This window comes from Zonotrichia leucophrys, chromosome 2, assembly GCF_028769735.1.
Source record: "Zonotrichia leucophrys gambelii isolate GWCS_2022_RI chromosome 2, RI_Zleu_2.0, whole genome shotgun sequence".
NCBI classification, from domain to species: Eukaryota; Metazoa; Chordata; class Aves; order Passeriformes; family Passerellidae; genus Zonotrichia; species Zonotrichia leucophrys.
The window spans coordinates 7,375,882-7,391,190 of record NC_088171.1 but is presented as its reverse complement, the minus strand read 5'-3'; the positions used below and the strand labels follow the sequence as shown (position 1 = coordinate 7,391,190).

Below are 15,309 nucleotides of genomic sequence, written 5' to 3'. Positions count from 1 at the left end.
TGGCAGTTCTACCACATTGTGAAATACCATCATTAACTGCTAAATTCTTGTGATCTCTAGAACTGTAGAGTATGTGCTGAGTGTGGCACACGAACAAGTTGTCAGTGGCACCATAATTGTTTGGTATGTGACAGTTGTTACCAACAGCAAGACAACTTATCTTGTCCTTTCTGTGAAAAACTGTGCCTCCAAGACTTCCAGAAAGATATGTTGCATTGTCACATGTGCAAAAGGTGAGTACCCAGCTTTTGTTAATTGGTACTAAAGTGCATAAAGGTGCATGATGAGCAGTGTGACACTGATGGGTTTCTGGGAAGGATGTACAATGTGTTTGATGTACCACAGGACCTTGGGCAGCTCCTTGATCGTTCTTCCCTAAATACAATGAACAATAGCAGGCAGCTTTATTTTAATCTTAGCAGATAAGTATTAATTGGCAGTTACTTGAGGGTACCTGGCAGTTACTTGCTGCAAGCTGCTGCTGCCTATTGAATTTAACCTATTTTGTAAGGAAGCAGGCTGAAAAAATAATTGTCCTAAAGTTTAAAGACTCTTGTTTGCAGTCATCTGGGTTGATTTTGGTTTTTTTAATTTTCAAGTTTATGTTTTCTGTTTGATTTTATGTCTTTTACTATTTCAGTAATTAAAAAAACCCCTAAAAATACAGTATTTGGGACATTTTAAGAATGTAAGCTATGCTTTGTTTGCAATAATATTGTATGTTACTGTGCAACATCATGATGATGCTCTACATCTTGTGGAGTCCGATTGACTTTATCAAGGACAATTTAGGTCTTCATGTTTAAGTTTGTTCATTGTTTGACATGCTGACATATCATGCTTATTCCTCTGAAGTTCTCCATAATCAAGCATTGGTTGAAAATCTCTGTTTCCCATAGGAATGTGAAATAGTGCTATTTTTAATGGATTTTTACTATGATGCTTTATATTTTCATTACTAAAATCACAGTTACAATAAATTAATCTTCCCAGATGGATTCACATAGACTGTGACAGATCTCCAGGTAGTGAATTGGAGTCTCAGTTGAAAGACTACATCTGCACTCTTTGTAGACAAGGAGAAGGGGATCACACTCAGTCATGTGATGTAATGAACACTTCTGAACTCATTCCTGAACCTGACAGTATAACAGGTAATCAAACTTAAACTTCACAGTTCCAAAATGCTAACATCAGATGTAACATCTGTAGTCTCACCAAGTCTTTTTGTGAACCAGCCACTCAAATTCTACTCTATGAGAGTAGAGAATTTCATCCCTTCTCTATTTAACAGCAGCTGCTCAGGCAGTCCATGGGTGGTTTCTCTTTCTGGCTTCAGGATCCTGGGTACAAACATGGGCTGGTGAGCATCATAATTGTGGCTCTCAACATTCCAGCTCCAGCCTCTCAGGCTGTAGCTGTAAACTTCACTGATTTATTTTGGATGTGGTACAGTTCATAAATGTATTCATTTGCCAGCCTGGCTGTTTCACTCATTTGTGCCTGGTAGATATTTTTGGAGACATTCAGTTCTCCTGTTTCTCTCAGGCTGCTGGTCAGTCTCATAGTGCCTGTTCTCCCTTTATCCAGGAAGGACAGAGCAGTGGGAGCTGGACTGTGTTCAAGGGACAGGTGTTTATTTAACTAGACAGCTTTTAATAGGTGTCCTTTTTCAAAGAAATGTATGATCAGTCATCTTGTTTCTGAGACATTCTTGTCTAAGTGGACAAATCAAGCAGAAGGTGTAAACTTGTAGAGAAGTGTAAAGTATGTTTTAAAAAATAAGTCAGTAGCAGTAAGGAAGCACAGGGAGAACTTGGATCTGCTGTTCTGGTCATCCACAAGAGCTGGGTTAAAAACTCAGAAGTAAATGCTTTTTTTGTGTATTTCACACTGTGTGCTCTGTTGGGCAGCACCTGCACTCATCCAGGCTGAATTCCCTGGAGAAGCACAGCTGTGGTTACATTTAGAAGCAAGGTAAAATGTAACAAATGAACTGCACAGCCACTGCCATGTGCAATTTTTGGGCTTGCAGCAGTGCTTGTGCACTGGTCTTCTGTTATCCATAAGTGTTTGTGGTTTTGAAAGCCTGGTAAATTTTGGCAGGAAAGGGAAAGTGTTGGGCTACAACAAAACCCTAATGCTTGTGTTCAGACTGATGTTTTTGTATAAATAAGTCATCTCTTTGATGTTAGCCTGTACATCACCTTTTGTGAGCAGTAAAGAGATGATGGAAAAGGTGCTCCTGGAGGAAGGGCAGTGACAGGTGGGAAAATGTCTGTAAATGAATTCACTCTGTCAGTGAACACAGCCACCAGGTTAGGAGGAGTGACCACTTCAGCCTCTGCAGAACATTTCCCTTCTGAAAGCTTAGGAGAGGCTGTGGCCTCCCAGGCAGCGTTCTTAGAGCATTTTGAAGATGTCCAAAACAGAACATACACTGGCACAACTCCCAGTCTCCTACAAAAACCCCTTTTCAGTAGGTAGCAGGTTAATCTGAAGGAAGGCTGAGGTTTTAAGCAATGCTTCTGTTGGATTTCTAGCTAGTAGAAACGTTGACAAGCATGTTCTTGTCCCCAAGGAAGAACAGGACTGTCATCTCACCTGCTAGGAGTAATCTGGAGCTATTACATCAGTAGAGTCATGCAGGGTTTTATACCCAGGAGAGCACTTCTGTACTTTAAAATCAGATTTGGAGCCAATCTAAATGATCTTTTTTTTTAAAGTTAACATATTGCTTTAAAGTTGGCAGAGTCTGAGAGCAGCTTTTAGGGTGCTAAAAGTAGTATCACCTAATAGTTGTGGGCTTTTGCAACTTTAAAAAGACTGTCTTGATGCAGAAATCTATGTTTGTTTCCTTTTTTTTTTTTTGGTGCTAACATCCATGGAGGATCAGTTCTCTTCAAGTTAATGCTTGCTGTATACTTTGTTTTCTATACTTAATGTAGTGCATTTTAATGAATTTCCTTAACTGAAAGAGCTTTTACACAAGGGAAAAAAAAATTTCCTGTTTCTGTGCTCTATAATGATCTTGTCAGCCAAAAAAACACTCAGTTGTGCCTTTTCCCTGCAAAGATTAAGATATCTTAGTTCTAAAGTGGCAAAATTCACTTTTCATGTTGTTGAATACATAAGGTGAAAATCAGTGTTGCCAATGCTGATCATAGATGGAACTTTATATCTGTGCCATAATCCACTGTAGTATTTGTATACAAATTTGAAACCTTCATGCTGCCAGTTCTGTTGAATTTTATAGACTTAGAATTTAAGAAAATTCTTTCTTGTATTGCTCAGGCTGTGCAGAAGTCTGTGACTGTGTGCATATTTTCACTGCTAGGTGTATGCAGTTGCCTTACAGACATCTGAAAGCTTCAGTGTTAATGAATAAAATACTCTTAATTTTTAAGGAATACTGTGTAGTCTCTTTAACCTTCTCACTGACCTGACCTGTCCTAAATCCTGTCATCATTAAATATCAGTCTCTCTGGAGCCAAAAGGTCAAACAGTGACAGCAGTTGCTGATGCCAAAGTAGCAGAATAAACACAGCAATTTTCATAACTGCTTTGCTTCTCCTTAAGCTTGTCCAAATGAAATGGAAATGGAAAGTGCTGGAGAGGATATGGCATTTCAGGAACAGCCCATTACAGGTGATGGCCTTGATCAGGAACCAGCTGCTGGGTGTGTTACAGAAGGTAAGAAAGAGTTTTGCACTCTGAGGAAACACCAGTTCAGAACCCTTCAGAGCCAGAACCTTCTTCCAGTCACTAAGGTTTGCAATGCTTTATAAAAGCAAAAGGAAAAAGCACCTAGAAAGCAGTAGGAGACTCATTGCAACAGTTCCATCTGAGCTCTCAAGCAAGAGTATTAACTTCTTTGCTTGATAAAAGAAGTGTTTTATTGAAGGGGAAGAGAGCCTTCAGAATACTTGTGTTGCTTTACTTTTGTTTGTTTGTTTTACTTTTCTGTTGGGACTGGTTTTTTCCAAGCTGGAAAAATAGTTGAATGCTTTGTATGTGGAAGTTTATTGTAAAACCCAATGACTTATTGCTGTCACTCACACTTTGTCTTATGTGCTTTATGGTTGTAACTCCACAGACATCCTCGATTAAGGATTTTCTGTTTGGGTTTTTTTTTCCTTTGTTAGTAAAAGATGATCTTTGACAGGGTTGCAGCAGTTGATCATTTATGTTTTGGGAGAAAGTGCATCTTACCAGATGCACAGGGAGGTGCAGCTAAAGAAGGGTCAAACCACTGGATGTGTTAGTGACCAGTATCAAGGATAAAGAACCTGCCAGTATGTCCCATTCAGATGTTAGACAATGGCTGCTGTAAGGGGATACAAGAAACTTATATTTAAAGAAAAAGTTAAAAAACCCAACTTTTCAGATTAGCTGTGATCACTGGGTTCTGCATCACAGTGCTAAAAGGGCCATGATTTAAACTGTGAAGAAATATTCAGAATAAATTCTGTCTATGAACTTATGGCAGTGTGAGTTTAAGAAGAGTGCAAGTGTAATAGAAATAAATGGCCTGTAAGAGAATCAGTGTCCATCCAAGGAAGGTGTGAGAAGCCAAATTCAGAGCAAAGAATGTGGTTCTTTATAGAGTGGACAAAAACTCTGGAACTCCATGATGAAGAAAGTTATGGATGAAACGTGCTTGATTTGGTTCAAGGGAGGGCTAGATAAATATTTTTGAAAGAAATTCATAATATATTAAAAACTTAAATTAAACCAGCAGCAGCTGTTTTCATTTCATTTGATTTCCTAAAGTAGGAAAGAGTTTTAGGAGGAAAATATTTTTTATTTGTATTTGTCCTGTTCTTAGCTTTTTGGAACTGTTATGACAGTAGCTTAAAATACATTAATTTATGATAGCATGCATCTTCAATACACAGAAATTAAAAAGAAGAAATTAATTTTGGCTGCCTACTTGGAAATGTGTGTTCAATTCCTCAAAAATTAATCTTGGGTCTATTTTCTTTTAATTTACTCTGCTGTGTTTTTAGGGAAGAAAAATAATGAACTAAAAATATAGACTACTGTAAAAATAGGTACAAAGAAAGATGTTAGTGAAGTGTATTTTAAGCTACATATTAAATTCACTGAAGTAAAGTGATATGTGTTGGCCTGCATGATGTGTACCAAGTATACTTGTTGATCAGAGCACCAGAAGTTTTTTTCTTTTTCACAGTGAGCCTTTAATATGGTTGTATTTAATTACAGGCATATCACCAGGAGAAAAGACCACACAACTGGAAGCAGAAGTCTCTGTTGAAATCAATTCAGCTGAAATGGAAATATCTCCTAAAAAGACACCAGCATCTGGTGACAGTCAGAGTGAGAAGATGATGGAAGTGGTAGAAGGTGTTCAAGCTGTAGCCCAGCAGGAGTTGGACAAACAAGCTGAAGAGACCCAGCTGCCTCAGGGTGGTGTGGAGGTGTCAGAAGTGTCCACAGCAGACTCTCGGTCTCTGTGCTCAGTACCTGAGACCACGACTGTGACACCAGAAATTCTGGAGACTGAAAGAAAAGGAGATATTTCAGTCCCCACAGAACAACAACTGGAAATAATAAAAGTGCAGAAAGATATAGAAAAGGAAGAAACCCATGAGAAATCAGAAGCACCAGCTCTTCTAGGAGTAGAAAGTACTGCTTCACATGGAGGTGTTGCAAATAGTTCACCAGTCAGAGACAAACCCATCAAACCACCAGCTGAGACTTGCCCCTCGCTTCCCCCATCACTTAATCTAAACAAGACAAACGTGTCTTCCTCACCAGATGTTTCTCTAGACTTGCATTCTGCACGAGAGGTGCAGCACAGTCAGCCCCCAGTGCTGCCCCCAGCTGCTGGGAGTGCTCTCCCAACCACCTACATATCAGTCACTCCAAAAATCGGCATGGGCAAACCCGCCATCACCAAACGCAAGTTTTCCCCTGGGAGACCCAGGTCCAGACAGGTAAGCACATGCACTGTTCCAGTCTGTGTTTATTATATTGCAGTATAATTCATCAAATTCACCTGTTTCTTAGAAAATGCATTGATTCTCCTGAGTGTGTAGTTTATTTGTTCGAGGAATTAATGTTCTGGTAAATAAGGAAAAAGTCGTCGTAAAGCTTCTCTGGTGAGAATTTAAGTTTCTATTGTCTCGTGGTTAAAGCAAACTAGAAGAAATTTTGTTGTGTTTTTCATCTGCTACAAATGCAGATAGACATAATGCTGTGCTATTTAACTTTTAATATTTTTCATATATGCCTTTATTTTGGCTGGTACTTTCAAAGTGTGTTAGAGATTCTTAAGCTGGCTTTAGAGAAGAGCCTTCTACAACTCTGTGTCCCTTACTCTGCCATATGTTTTCTTGATGCTGTGCTATTTAAATTACCTTTTAATATTTTTCATATATGCATTTATTTTGGCTGGTACTTTCAAAGTGTGGTAAAGCTTCTTAAACTGGCTTTAGAGAAGAGCCTTCTACAACTCTATGTCCTTTACTCTGCCAGATGTTGTCTTGATCGACGTTTCTAATGGTGTGGTAAATAATTCTGTGGTTTTGTTACATTAGGAAATACCATGCAAGAACTGTCTTGTACAAATCATTGTGGTTTGACTAGGATTAAATTTGATAAGTGAAAAGAATCCTCAAGCCTGTCACTTTCTGCAACATCTTTCTCTCTGTTCGTGTTGTGTTTCAGGGAAAATGGTTTATCAATCCAGGGTATTCATTTCTTGTTGGTGAAATTCTATACAAAAAGTGTGTCAGTGTTACAAGTTAGTGTTTCATCTTCTCATCACAATTTATTTTTAGTCCTTGAGACTTCCAGGTTGATGATTTCATGCTTTTCTGGACTTAGTGTTAACAAAGCTTTCTTATATATTGCACAATTCATTCCGTTTTTACTTGTCATCTAAGGGTTCAAAATTTTTGCTTCCTAAGGTATGAGAGAGTGTTCTGGAAAGTTTTTCTGCTGTTTCCACTGAGTTTAGGAGATCTGTGTTTGTTGTGCTGTAGTTAGGTTTTCCTGGATCAGTGTACAGTCAGGTGTATATATCATATTTGCAGAAATATGTTAATGCCTTAAATTTCTCTTCAGTACTTTTAAGTTCCCACTCTGGGCTTTTGATGAAGGACTGAAAGCTGTTGAATGATGTTCTGTAGACTATGAAAAAATAAGATTTTTAAATTTCCAGTTACAGGCAGGTGGGGTTTTTTTTGAGCAAGATGTAATTGGACAAATCCACAATGTGGAAGGCATGTATTTAAATCACTTTGAATTGCAGACAGAAATCGGTTTAGATTTATTTTGTGAGTGTTTTAAATTCTTTCTGCAGAAAACATTCATTTCTTAAAAGAGTGTGTACTTTTCCAAACGGAGAGTTGTGCAGAGGAGCAGAAGCAGAATCCCAGAGTGGCTCAGATTGGAAGGGATCACAATGGGCCATCTGGTGCAGCCTCCCTGCTCAGGCAGGGTCATCCCAGAGCACATGGCACAGGATTGCACCCAGCCTCTTTGGGTTCCTGTTACATGGGGGTTCTCTGGGATAGTGTTGGAAGAACACGGTGTTAAATGCTCTTGTATTTATTCTGTGTATCTGAATTGAACAGAATTGAAATGGTTATTTTTGCCATGCCACTGTGTACTAGAAAGCATAAGATTAAGTCAGTAAATGGAAGGCATTACAAATTCTGGCTCTGAAACAGTGTTAGGTGAAGAGTTGGGAATATTCTGTAGAATAACTTTGAATAAAAAACAATAAACTTCTGCTGGTTTTGTAAATTCCATAAATATTATTTTAGTGTTATTCCAGGGTGTGTTCCTTGAGAAATACCTTGTTCAGAGATATTTAATTTTCATCATGAAGATGTTGGTGATGACTGTTCCACAACACACTGAATATCTGTTGGTGTTTTAATAGATTGTTTTAAATGAGATTGAGAAGGCAGAGCACTGTGATGGTTTTGGATGTGTGCTGTCTTGGATGGGGATGGGTTTTTTGCTGTCTTCACTTACATGGTATCACTAAGTATGTTGTTGTAAAAGGTAAATGTTGGAAAAGGAGAGGAGTCTTTTTCAAGGATCAGTTGTTGTTACGGTTTTTATACTTGGTGCTTGGTTGGTTGGTTTTTTTTTTTTTTAATGAGGAGAGCTGTATTTTCAAGTGATTAAAGTTTGTTCGCAACCCTAAAATTACATTAAATATTAAATTGCAAAGCCAGCTTTGTGCATTTGCAATTGCAGTAGGATTCATAAAGCGTTAAGCAGCTAAACACAGCCAGTGGTAATTTAGTGAGATCTCCTGACCCTTGCTGACACTGGGTTTCCTTTTGTTATAATTTACTTGCAGCTGTGTTGTTCAATTTTGAGGACTCAAGAATATGATGGAGAATTAGAACTTCCTGTTTCTGTCACAGTACATAATTATTGCTGGGGTTCTGATGTAAATGAACTGAATAGAACTTTCTCTTCAGTGTTGTGTGGTAATAGGCATTAATTAAAAGCCAAAAATATAATTAATGCATCTCTTTGATGCAATTCATTTGTTCGTGGTATTGTGGAAATGTGTGTTTTTAATTAAGTTTATCTGACCAAGAATTCAAATTTTTCTGATCTACAATAAAACTTGGATTGAATTTCCAGTTTAATTCTTAACAATATGGTTCATGAATCATATACAAATCATTTTGTTTTGCAAGACTGAATATTTCATATTCAGATTTAATATTCTTTTAGCTTTTTAATCTTTTGAATATATTTAATCACTAGAAAAGTTATCTTCCTAAAAGGAGAATAATTTTGTTCTTTCAAACTAAGAGTAGGTAATTTTAGTTGTTAAGTATTTTCAGCATGTTTAAGATCTTGAATTTTGACACTGTGAGCCTGTTGCCTCCTTTGCAGATTGATGTAAAGATTGCTTCTCTGATAAATAGGTTTTCTTTCTTGTTGCTATACAGATTTTCTTTGTGTTGCCACTTTATAAGAACAGTTACCTACCATGCATTATGAATTTTAGAAGTAATGAGGAAACTAATTAAAATTCAATGAAACTTTGAATTTCACCTGCTAAAACTGACTGTTACTTTATACTAAAACTAGGGCTAGGATAGTTAAGGCAAATCTCCTGTGCCACAGACCTGCTGATGTAGTTACCTACCAATGTATCAAATTTCTTTTTCCCCCCCCATTTCTGACATGATGTCCCTGTTGTGTCACAAATGCTCTGTCCTTGTGCCCTGGGTGTGAGCAGGGACTTGTCCATCCCCAGGTCTGAGGGTGGGAAGGTTTCTGTCCAGCCCTGTTCCCCTGTCAGAGGGTGAGGAACCTCCTGATATTCTGAGTTGTGTGCATGATGAGCACCTGTCTGCAGTCAAGGAAAAAACTGGGATAGCAAAATCTTCCAGTCCAGGGTGTTGATTGCAGCACAGTGAGTGGAACCCTTGAGCAGCTGCTGCCAGGAGCTCTTCTGGAAGCCCCTGGGCAGAGGGGAGGCTTTGATGGCCAAACCAAGCTCACAGGCGCTCTGGGCACTCAGCAGTTTGGAGGTTGTGTGTCCAGCTAGCACCTCATGTGGGCAGAATTGTCAAATGGTTGGGTTTTTTTAAGTGTTATGTTGTCCATATTCCTTTTCCAGCATATTTATGCTGAATATTGGTTGTGTCCATACTGTGGGTTGTACTGAGTGTTGGTGTTTTTACCTTGAGACTTCTATCCAGAATAAGGCTTTTAGGTCACTGACAAGCTTTCTGCTTTGTGTGCCAGATCACTTGAGGGATAGCCCTGTTTTCAGAAAGGGCACCTGTTAGCAAGACACCTCTTTACAGTTCAAGATGAATGTTTGTTTTGATGGAGTTGTTGATTTCAAAGAAACTCATTTTCCCACTCATTCTGGATGGAGGAATTGCATTTCAGGAAAGGAAAAGAACACCAACATATTTTGCAGAGCCATCTCATTCTCCTTGATTCTTCTTATTATTATTGTATATCCCAGTATTCAAAGGTGTAAATGTGTTTGGGCTTGCCCTTGTGAGCAGTTGTGAATAGTTGGGAATGTTTGTATGCATGAGGTTATTCCACATCAGCCCTGGGATTATGCTGCTGAATGGCATTCTGGGGAAGGTAAACCTGCACTTTTCATCAGTTCCATTCTCATCCTGATATTCAATATGTTTTATTCTCACAAATTCAGAATTAGGAAAATGTTCTGTCCTTTATTAATCTAATGTGGAAATTGGCAGTGAAGTTATTTATGATGTCTGTCTCTTGCAGTCTGTCTTTTGTGCTTGAGAAAGTCTTCCACAGATTTCACTTTCCATGAGGAGCCTCAGCATTTTTCCTTGGCTGTCTTAGCATTTTCTTCTCATTTTGCTGTATTTCTACTGACAGTCATACAATACCTCACCATGATGGAACTACATAAATAGGAGTAATAATTAGTTAAAAAGAGCTTGTAGGTACACCATATGGATGTATATTATTACATGTACATAATAACATGTTAAAATGTGGTATCACAGCATAACAGGAAAACACTGGGGTGAAAAAAATCATTGGTAGGGTTTTATAATGATTTATTTGTAGCAGACTTGCAGGAATGAGCTGCTTTGTTGATTACCATGGCTATGTTCCTTTTCTTTGTCTAGTGGTTTATTCATATTCCCTTTTTTTTGCTGTGCTTCTCAGACTAGTTGTTGCTGTGATTTGGGGGTAGTTTAGTTTGAAAAGTCAACTGAGGCCATCAGTTCTTTCAAAATGTGGTTTGGAATATAGAAGGAGATGTTACCACCTCCAACTACTGTCTTCTTCACTGATGCAATAAAATTTAGGCATGTAATTTGTTGTTGTTATGATTGCTTGCTTTAGATATGTATTAATCTTTGTTCATAAAACTCATTTTGTTGTGCTTAACCATCAGTTGGAAGTAAATACTGATTTTAGGGCATGTTTCATTGAGAACCTAAAAATTTCCCACTTTCTACTCACTCAGTGAACTAATTGACTACTTAAATTAATGTAGAAATGCCTATGCCTGCATGTGCTTTGCTTTTCAGATTTTTTTTTTTTTTGTTGCTTGCTTTTTGCTTTTTTGCTTTTTGCTTTTTTTATGTTGCAAAGTTTTATACATCTATTTTCTCACCTGCCGTATCCTAGGGGGCTTGGAGTACCAATAATACAGTGAGCCCACCTTCCTGGTCCCCAGACATTCCAGAAGGTCGGGACATTTTTAAATCCAGACAGCTTCCTGGCAGTGCCATTTGGAGCATCAAAGTGGTAAATAACTTGAATTTATTTTCATGTATCCATTGCTATCTTTCTACTGTAGAGATTAGTGATGAAATTCTCTCTCTCACACCTTAATTAATCTTCCATTCTGTTACTGTTCAAGATCTCTAAAAATTATTAAAGCTCTGGAGGTTTCAGGTTAAAAGATGTGAGCTTTCCAGAGCATAAACTATGATGGCATTGCCTTGATTTTCAGTGGCAAAGAATACTTTGTATTACCCAAATTTTGTGTGTGTTGAGTACATCACTTTCTGTGGTTGGCTTTACGTGGCTGTCAAAATAAATTACCTGAGAAGAAAAATGTCTTTAAGACTGGCAGTAAGGTAAGCCAGGCATGGAAAGGAGCAGAGATCTGAAGGATGGCTTGAATTTGTTGCTGTGGAGAAATCTTGCAGAGTGGATTCAAAGTGACATCGTTTTTAGCTGATGGGGGAATAAACAACAACTTTCCAACCTGATTAGATGGACCAAAATTGTATCCACAGTGACATTGACTATTAAATACACCTGAAGTAATTAAAGTAGAATTACTTGGTTTAAATAAAGGCCAAAAAAAAGCTATATTATGAAACTGACAAATAACTGTAGCTCCCAGTGATTTAAGTTCATCTCACTTTAACTCTCATGCTAATTTTATTTTGATTTGACATCAGCTTAGCTTTTGCTGCTTTAAGCATTAATTTTCAGCTTAATGTTGAGCATTAACATTGATACAAGTATGTGCTTATTCCTGTTACTAGTTGTGTGATAATAACAATACTGACACCTGTTCTGAAACAGAAAATAAGAAACTTGTCAGAAGAGTTTCCATGTTAAAAATATTGATGATTGTGTGTCATATGTGTGTATATGTATTAGCTCCATAGATATCTAAGGACAATTTTTGTTTCACCTCAACCTCCAGCAGCATCCTTCCTTTCACTCTTCAGATATCATTTTGTTGCATTGACTTGGTGTCTGAGTCAATTGAATTTCTTTTTGCTTTATTAGATGAATGTTAATAAAATTTTAACATTGGGATCCTTCAATTCTCCCTTTAATTATGACCATGAAGTTCAATATCTTCTTTAAGCCAGGAGTTGGAATATTTGAGAAATACAGTAGGGAATATTGAGCCCACAGTGCTTCTTTCCATCCAAGGAGCTCCTGTCTCCTTCAGTAAAAACCTCTCATGTCTGTTGGTGTCACAGTCCCCATGGAGCTTTGTTGCTTCCATCAATGTTGTTTTACAGAGCAAATGTTGGTATTAAAAGTATTTTGCAGCAAGCATTTGGAAACCCCATACTCTGTACTCCATACTTGGGCTGTATTGGGAGCTGAGATTATTGACAAATACGAAATGCAATAAATAATCTCAGTGCTCATTTTGCTGTAGGAAAGGTGCTTATTTGAGTACATGCCATAATTATCAGTTACCCAGATTAGAGGCTTTGAGACATTGTAAAGATGTCTGATATATCAGCCAGAATTTGTGGACATGACTATGTTTTTTTTTCTCTCTGGAAATGATTTGGGAGGATTAGGAACCCTCTTGTGTTTAGTTCAGTTTGAAATTTTAAAAAAAGGAAAAAAAATGAACAAAACCCCCCCTAAATTTCAAACTTAAATAAAAACATACTTACTCTCCCAAGGATAATTGTAGTTAAACACACTGAATGCTCTAAAGTACAACACTGCAGCTCTGCATCTTAAATAAGGAAGGGAGAAGAAAAGCTGTCTGTAAATCAAGTGGAGATTGTGTAAGAAAAACTTGACATTATGGGGAATGTTGGTCTGAGTGTAATTGATAGAATTAATATAAAAAACTCTCTATATATGCTAAATTAAGAGAGTTTCATGGAGCCAGCTCCCACTTTCCTTTGTGAGCAGGACTCAATCCTAATAAATTCCAGGTTTCACTTGATTATCCATAGTGTAAGAAAAGCATCTGTGATTACCAGGAATCAAATGTCCAGACCCTGTGTAAAGTCCCATGACTGTCTGGGCCGACTGTTCAAAGAGAAAAGAAAAATGAATCATAGAATAATAGATATATTTTGGAAACTTTGCAAATGAGATGGGGGTAACTGTTGGGGGAAATCCATATTTCCAGTTAACTGCTGAGCAGAATATAAACATTTGTGGTTTTGACTGAAGAGAAAGGTGATCATATGATGCCATGTAAGTAATTAAAGGTATTTCACACAGATTTATGCATAAATTTAATGGCCATGCCCTGGTGTGCTTGTACTCACCAGAAATCACAGGGTATTTTTTACTTATGTTTTTCCATAGATGAACTGAACAAGTTTGAATCCCAGTAAGAAAAGAACTTGAGGGGTTGCATTGACATTGTTGCCTTCCATTGAGCAGGGCCGAGGCTCAGGATTCCCGGGGAAGCGGAGGCCGCGTGGAGCGGGGCTGTCGGGAAGAGGTGGCAGAGGAAGATCAAAACTGAAGAATGGAGTTGGGGCTGTGGTCATTCCAGGGGTAAGGAGATCTTTTTTACCATATTGCAGTCTGTTAATAGAACAGTTTTATTCAGCTGTAATTCTTGTTTGAAAATACTGCATAAAAAACCAATGAACTCTGCAGAGCCAGGGGTGTTTGATGGAGCCTGGCTGTTACTGCTTGTGGTGAAGAACTGGAACACTACAGCTCAGTGGGCCTCAGGCAGTTCTGTGCTGCTCTTGCCCTTTAAAGACACAACAGTTGGGAGTCTTAAAGTACCACTTCTATTTCCTTGGGTGCAGAACATGCTGGGTAAAGGCAGCACTGACTGGAACAACCCAGAGGGAGAGAGCAGGGTTTGTGCATGAGAATGTAACTGCAGCCCTAGGAGACCAGAGCAAAGGTTCTTCTGGACTGAGTGGTGGAACAAGAGCGCAGAACAGGAGAGGAGAGGACATTTCAGCAGTTTGTGGCTTGGCCACTTGCTGAACAGGAAGATGTATCTTTGTCTTGGGCAGCCTGTGTTGGAGCTTTCTTTCATAAATCTGCCCATTCACTTCAAAAAAGCTTTAGGGAAACCATGACTGCTTAACCTTTTTCAGTTCAGCTCATCAGCTTGTGTTTTAAGTGGCTGCCTCCTGGATTAGCTGCCTGCCCCTCAGTGCTCTTAAAGACTAGACAGTGGAAAGCTGCTTTCCATTCACTTCCTCCACCCATGCCACTCAGTTTCTATAGACATCCATCATTTCTCCTCCTTTTCCTTCCACTCTTGACTAGCAAGTATGGAGGATGCCAGTATTTTGAGTTGTTCTTTGTAGGGAAGCTACTCCATATTTCTGATCATTAATACCAGTTCTTTTGTCATGTTGATTTCCTTACTTTGTGGACTTCCATCTGCCATTTTACAGCCCAGCACTCAGCTTTATGAAGTTCTTGTGCAGTTCTTCACACTTGTCTTTTGGATTTTATTGCTCTGAATATCCCAGTCCTGTTGGCAAGCTTTGTCACCTTGCTTCTCACTTGATTTTTCAGATTGCACATGAGTGTGTTGAGCACCACCACCTGTTAGCAGCAGGCCCTGTCAGATTTTGACTAGTGCAATTCTCCCACATACAAAACTGATAATTTAGTCCCCTCTTTATTTGTGTCTTGTATCAGTATAGGGACCATTCCTCTTCAGTTTAACTTTTTTTTAAGTAGCTTTGGTGAAGGACTGTGCCAAAAGAGTTTAGTGGTGAAGTTGCATCAGTCAAATTTTCCTGTCCCCAGAATTGCTGACTCCTTCAGAGAGCCCTTACAGATCATGATTTACCATAACTAAAGCTTCCTTGACTCTTTAATGAATTCATATATCAGTGATTCTCAGTTCTTTGTTCTGATCAGATGTCTGCTATTCTGTACACAGCTTCTGTCCAGAAACCCTTGAGAAAACAATGATTATATTTGCTGTCTCTTATTCTTCAAGAATACTGAAGTGATTATAAGCAAGTGATTGCTCACTGAAGTTGATAGTTACACTACTAAATACTTGAAGTATTTTTAAAACTTGAAAATCCTACACAGTCCTACTCTGCTCCTCATAAGAAGGGGGATTTTGGTATG

The 15,309-nt window shown here is 38.3% G+C and overlaps 1 protein-coding gene across 7 annotated transcripts in view; it reads left to right on the top strand.

Annotated features, from left to right (window-relative positions):
* Window positions 1-15,309, top strand: part of KMT2C (lysine methyltransferase 2C) — a 189,072-nt gene that overhangs the window by 106,846 nt on the left and 66,917 nt on the right. For 6 of the 7 annotated variants that reach the window (XM_064703871.1, XM_064703877.1, XM_064703874.1 and 3 more), the window contains 6 exons: window positions 61-233; window positions 994-1,154; window positions 3,580-3,693; window positions 5,227-5,960; window positions 11,146-11,265; window positions 13,630-13,746. In XM_064703871.1, coding sequence (XP_064559941.1) covers window positions 61-233; window positions 994-1,154; window positions 3,580-3,693; window positions 5,227-5,960; window positions 11,146-11,265; window positions 13,630-13,746 — 1,419 coding nt within the window. The remainder of the gene's footprint in view (window positions 1-60; window positions 234-993; window positions 1,155-3,579; window positions 3,694-5,226; window positions 5,961-11,145; window positions 11,266-13,629; window positions 13,747-15,309) is intronic. The other variant, XM_064703875.1, reaches the window with a different exon arrangement.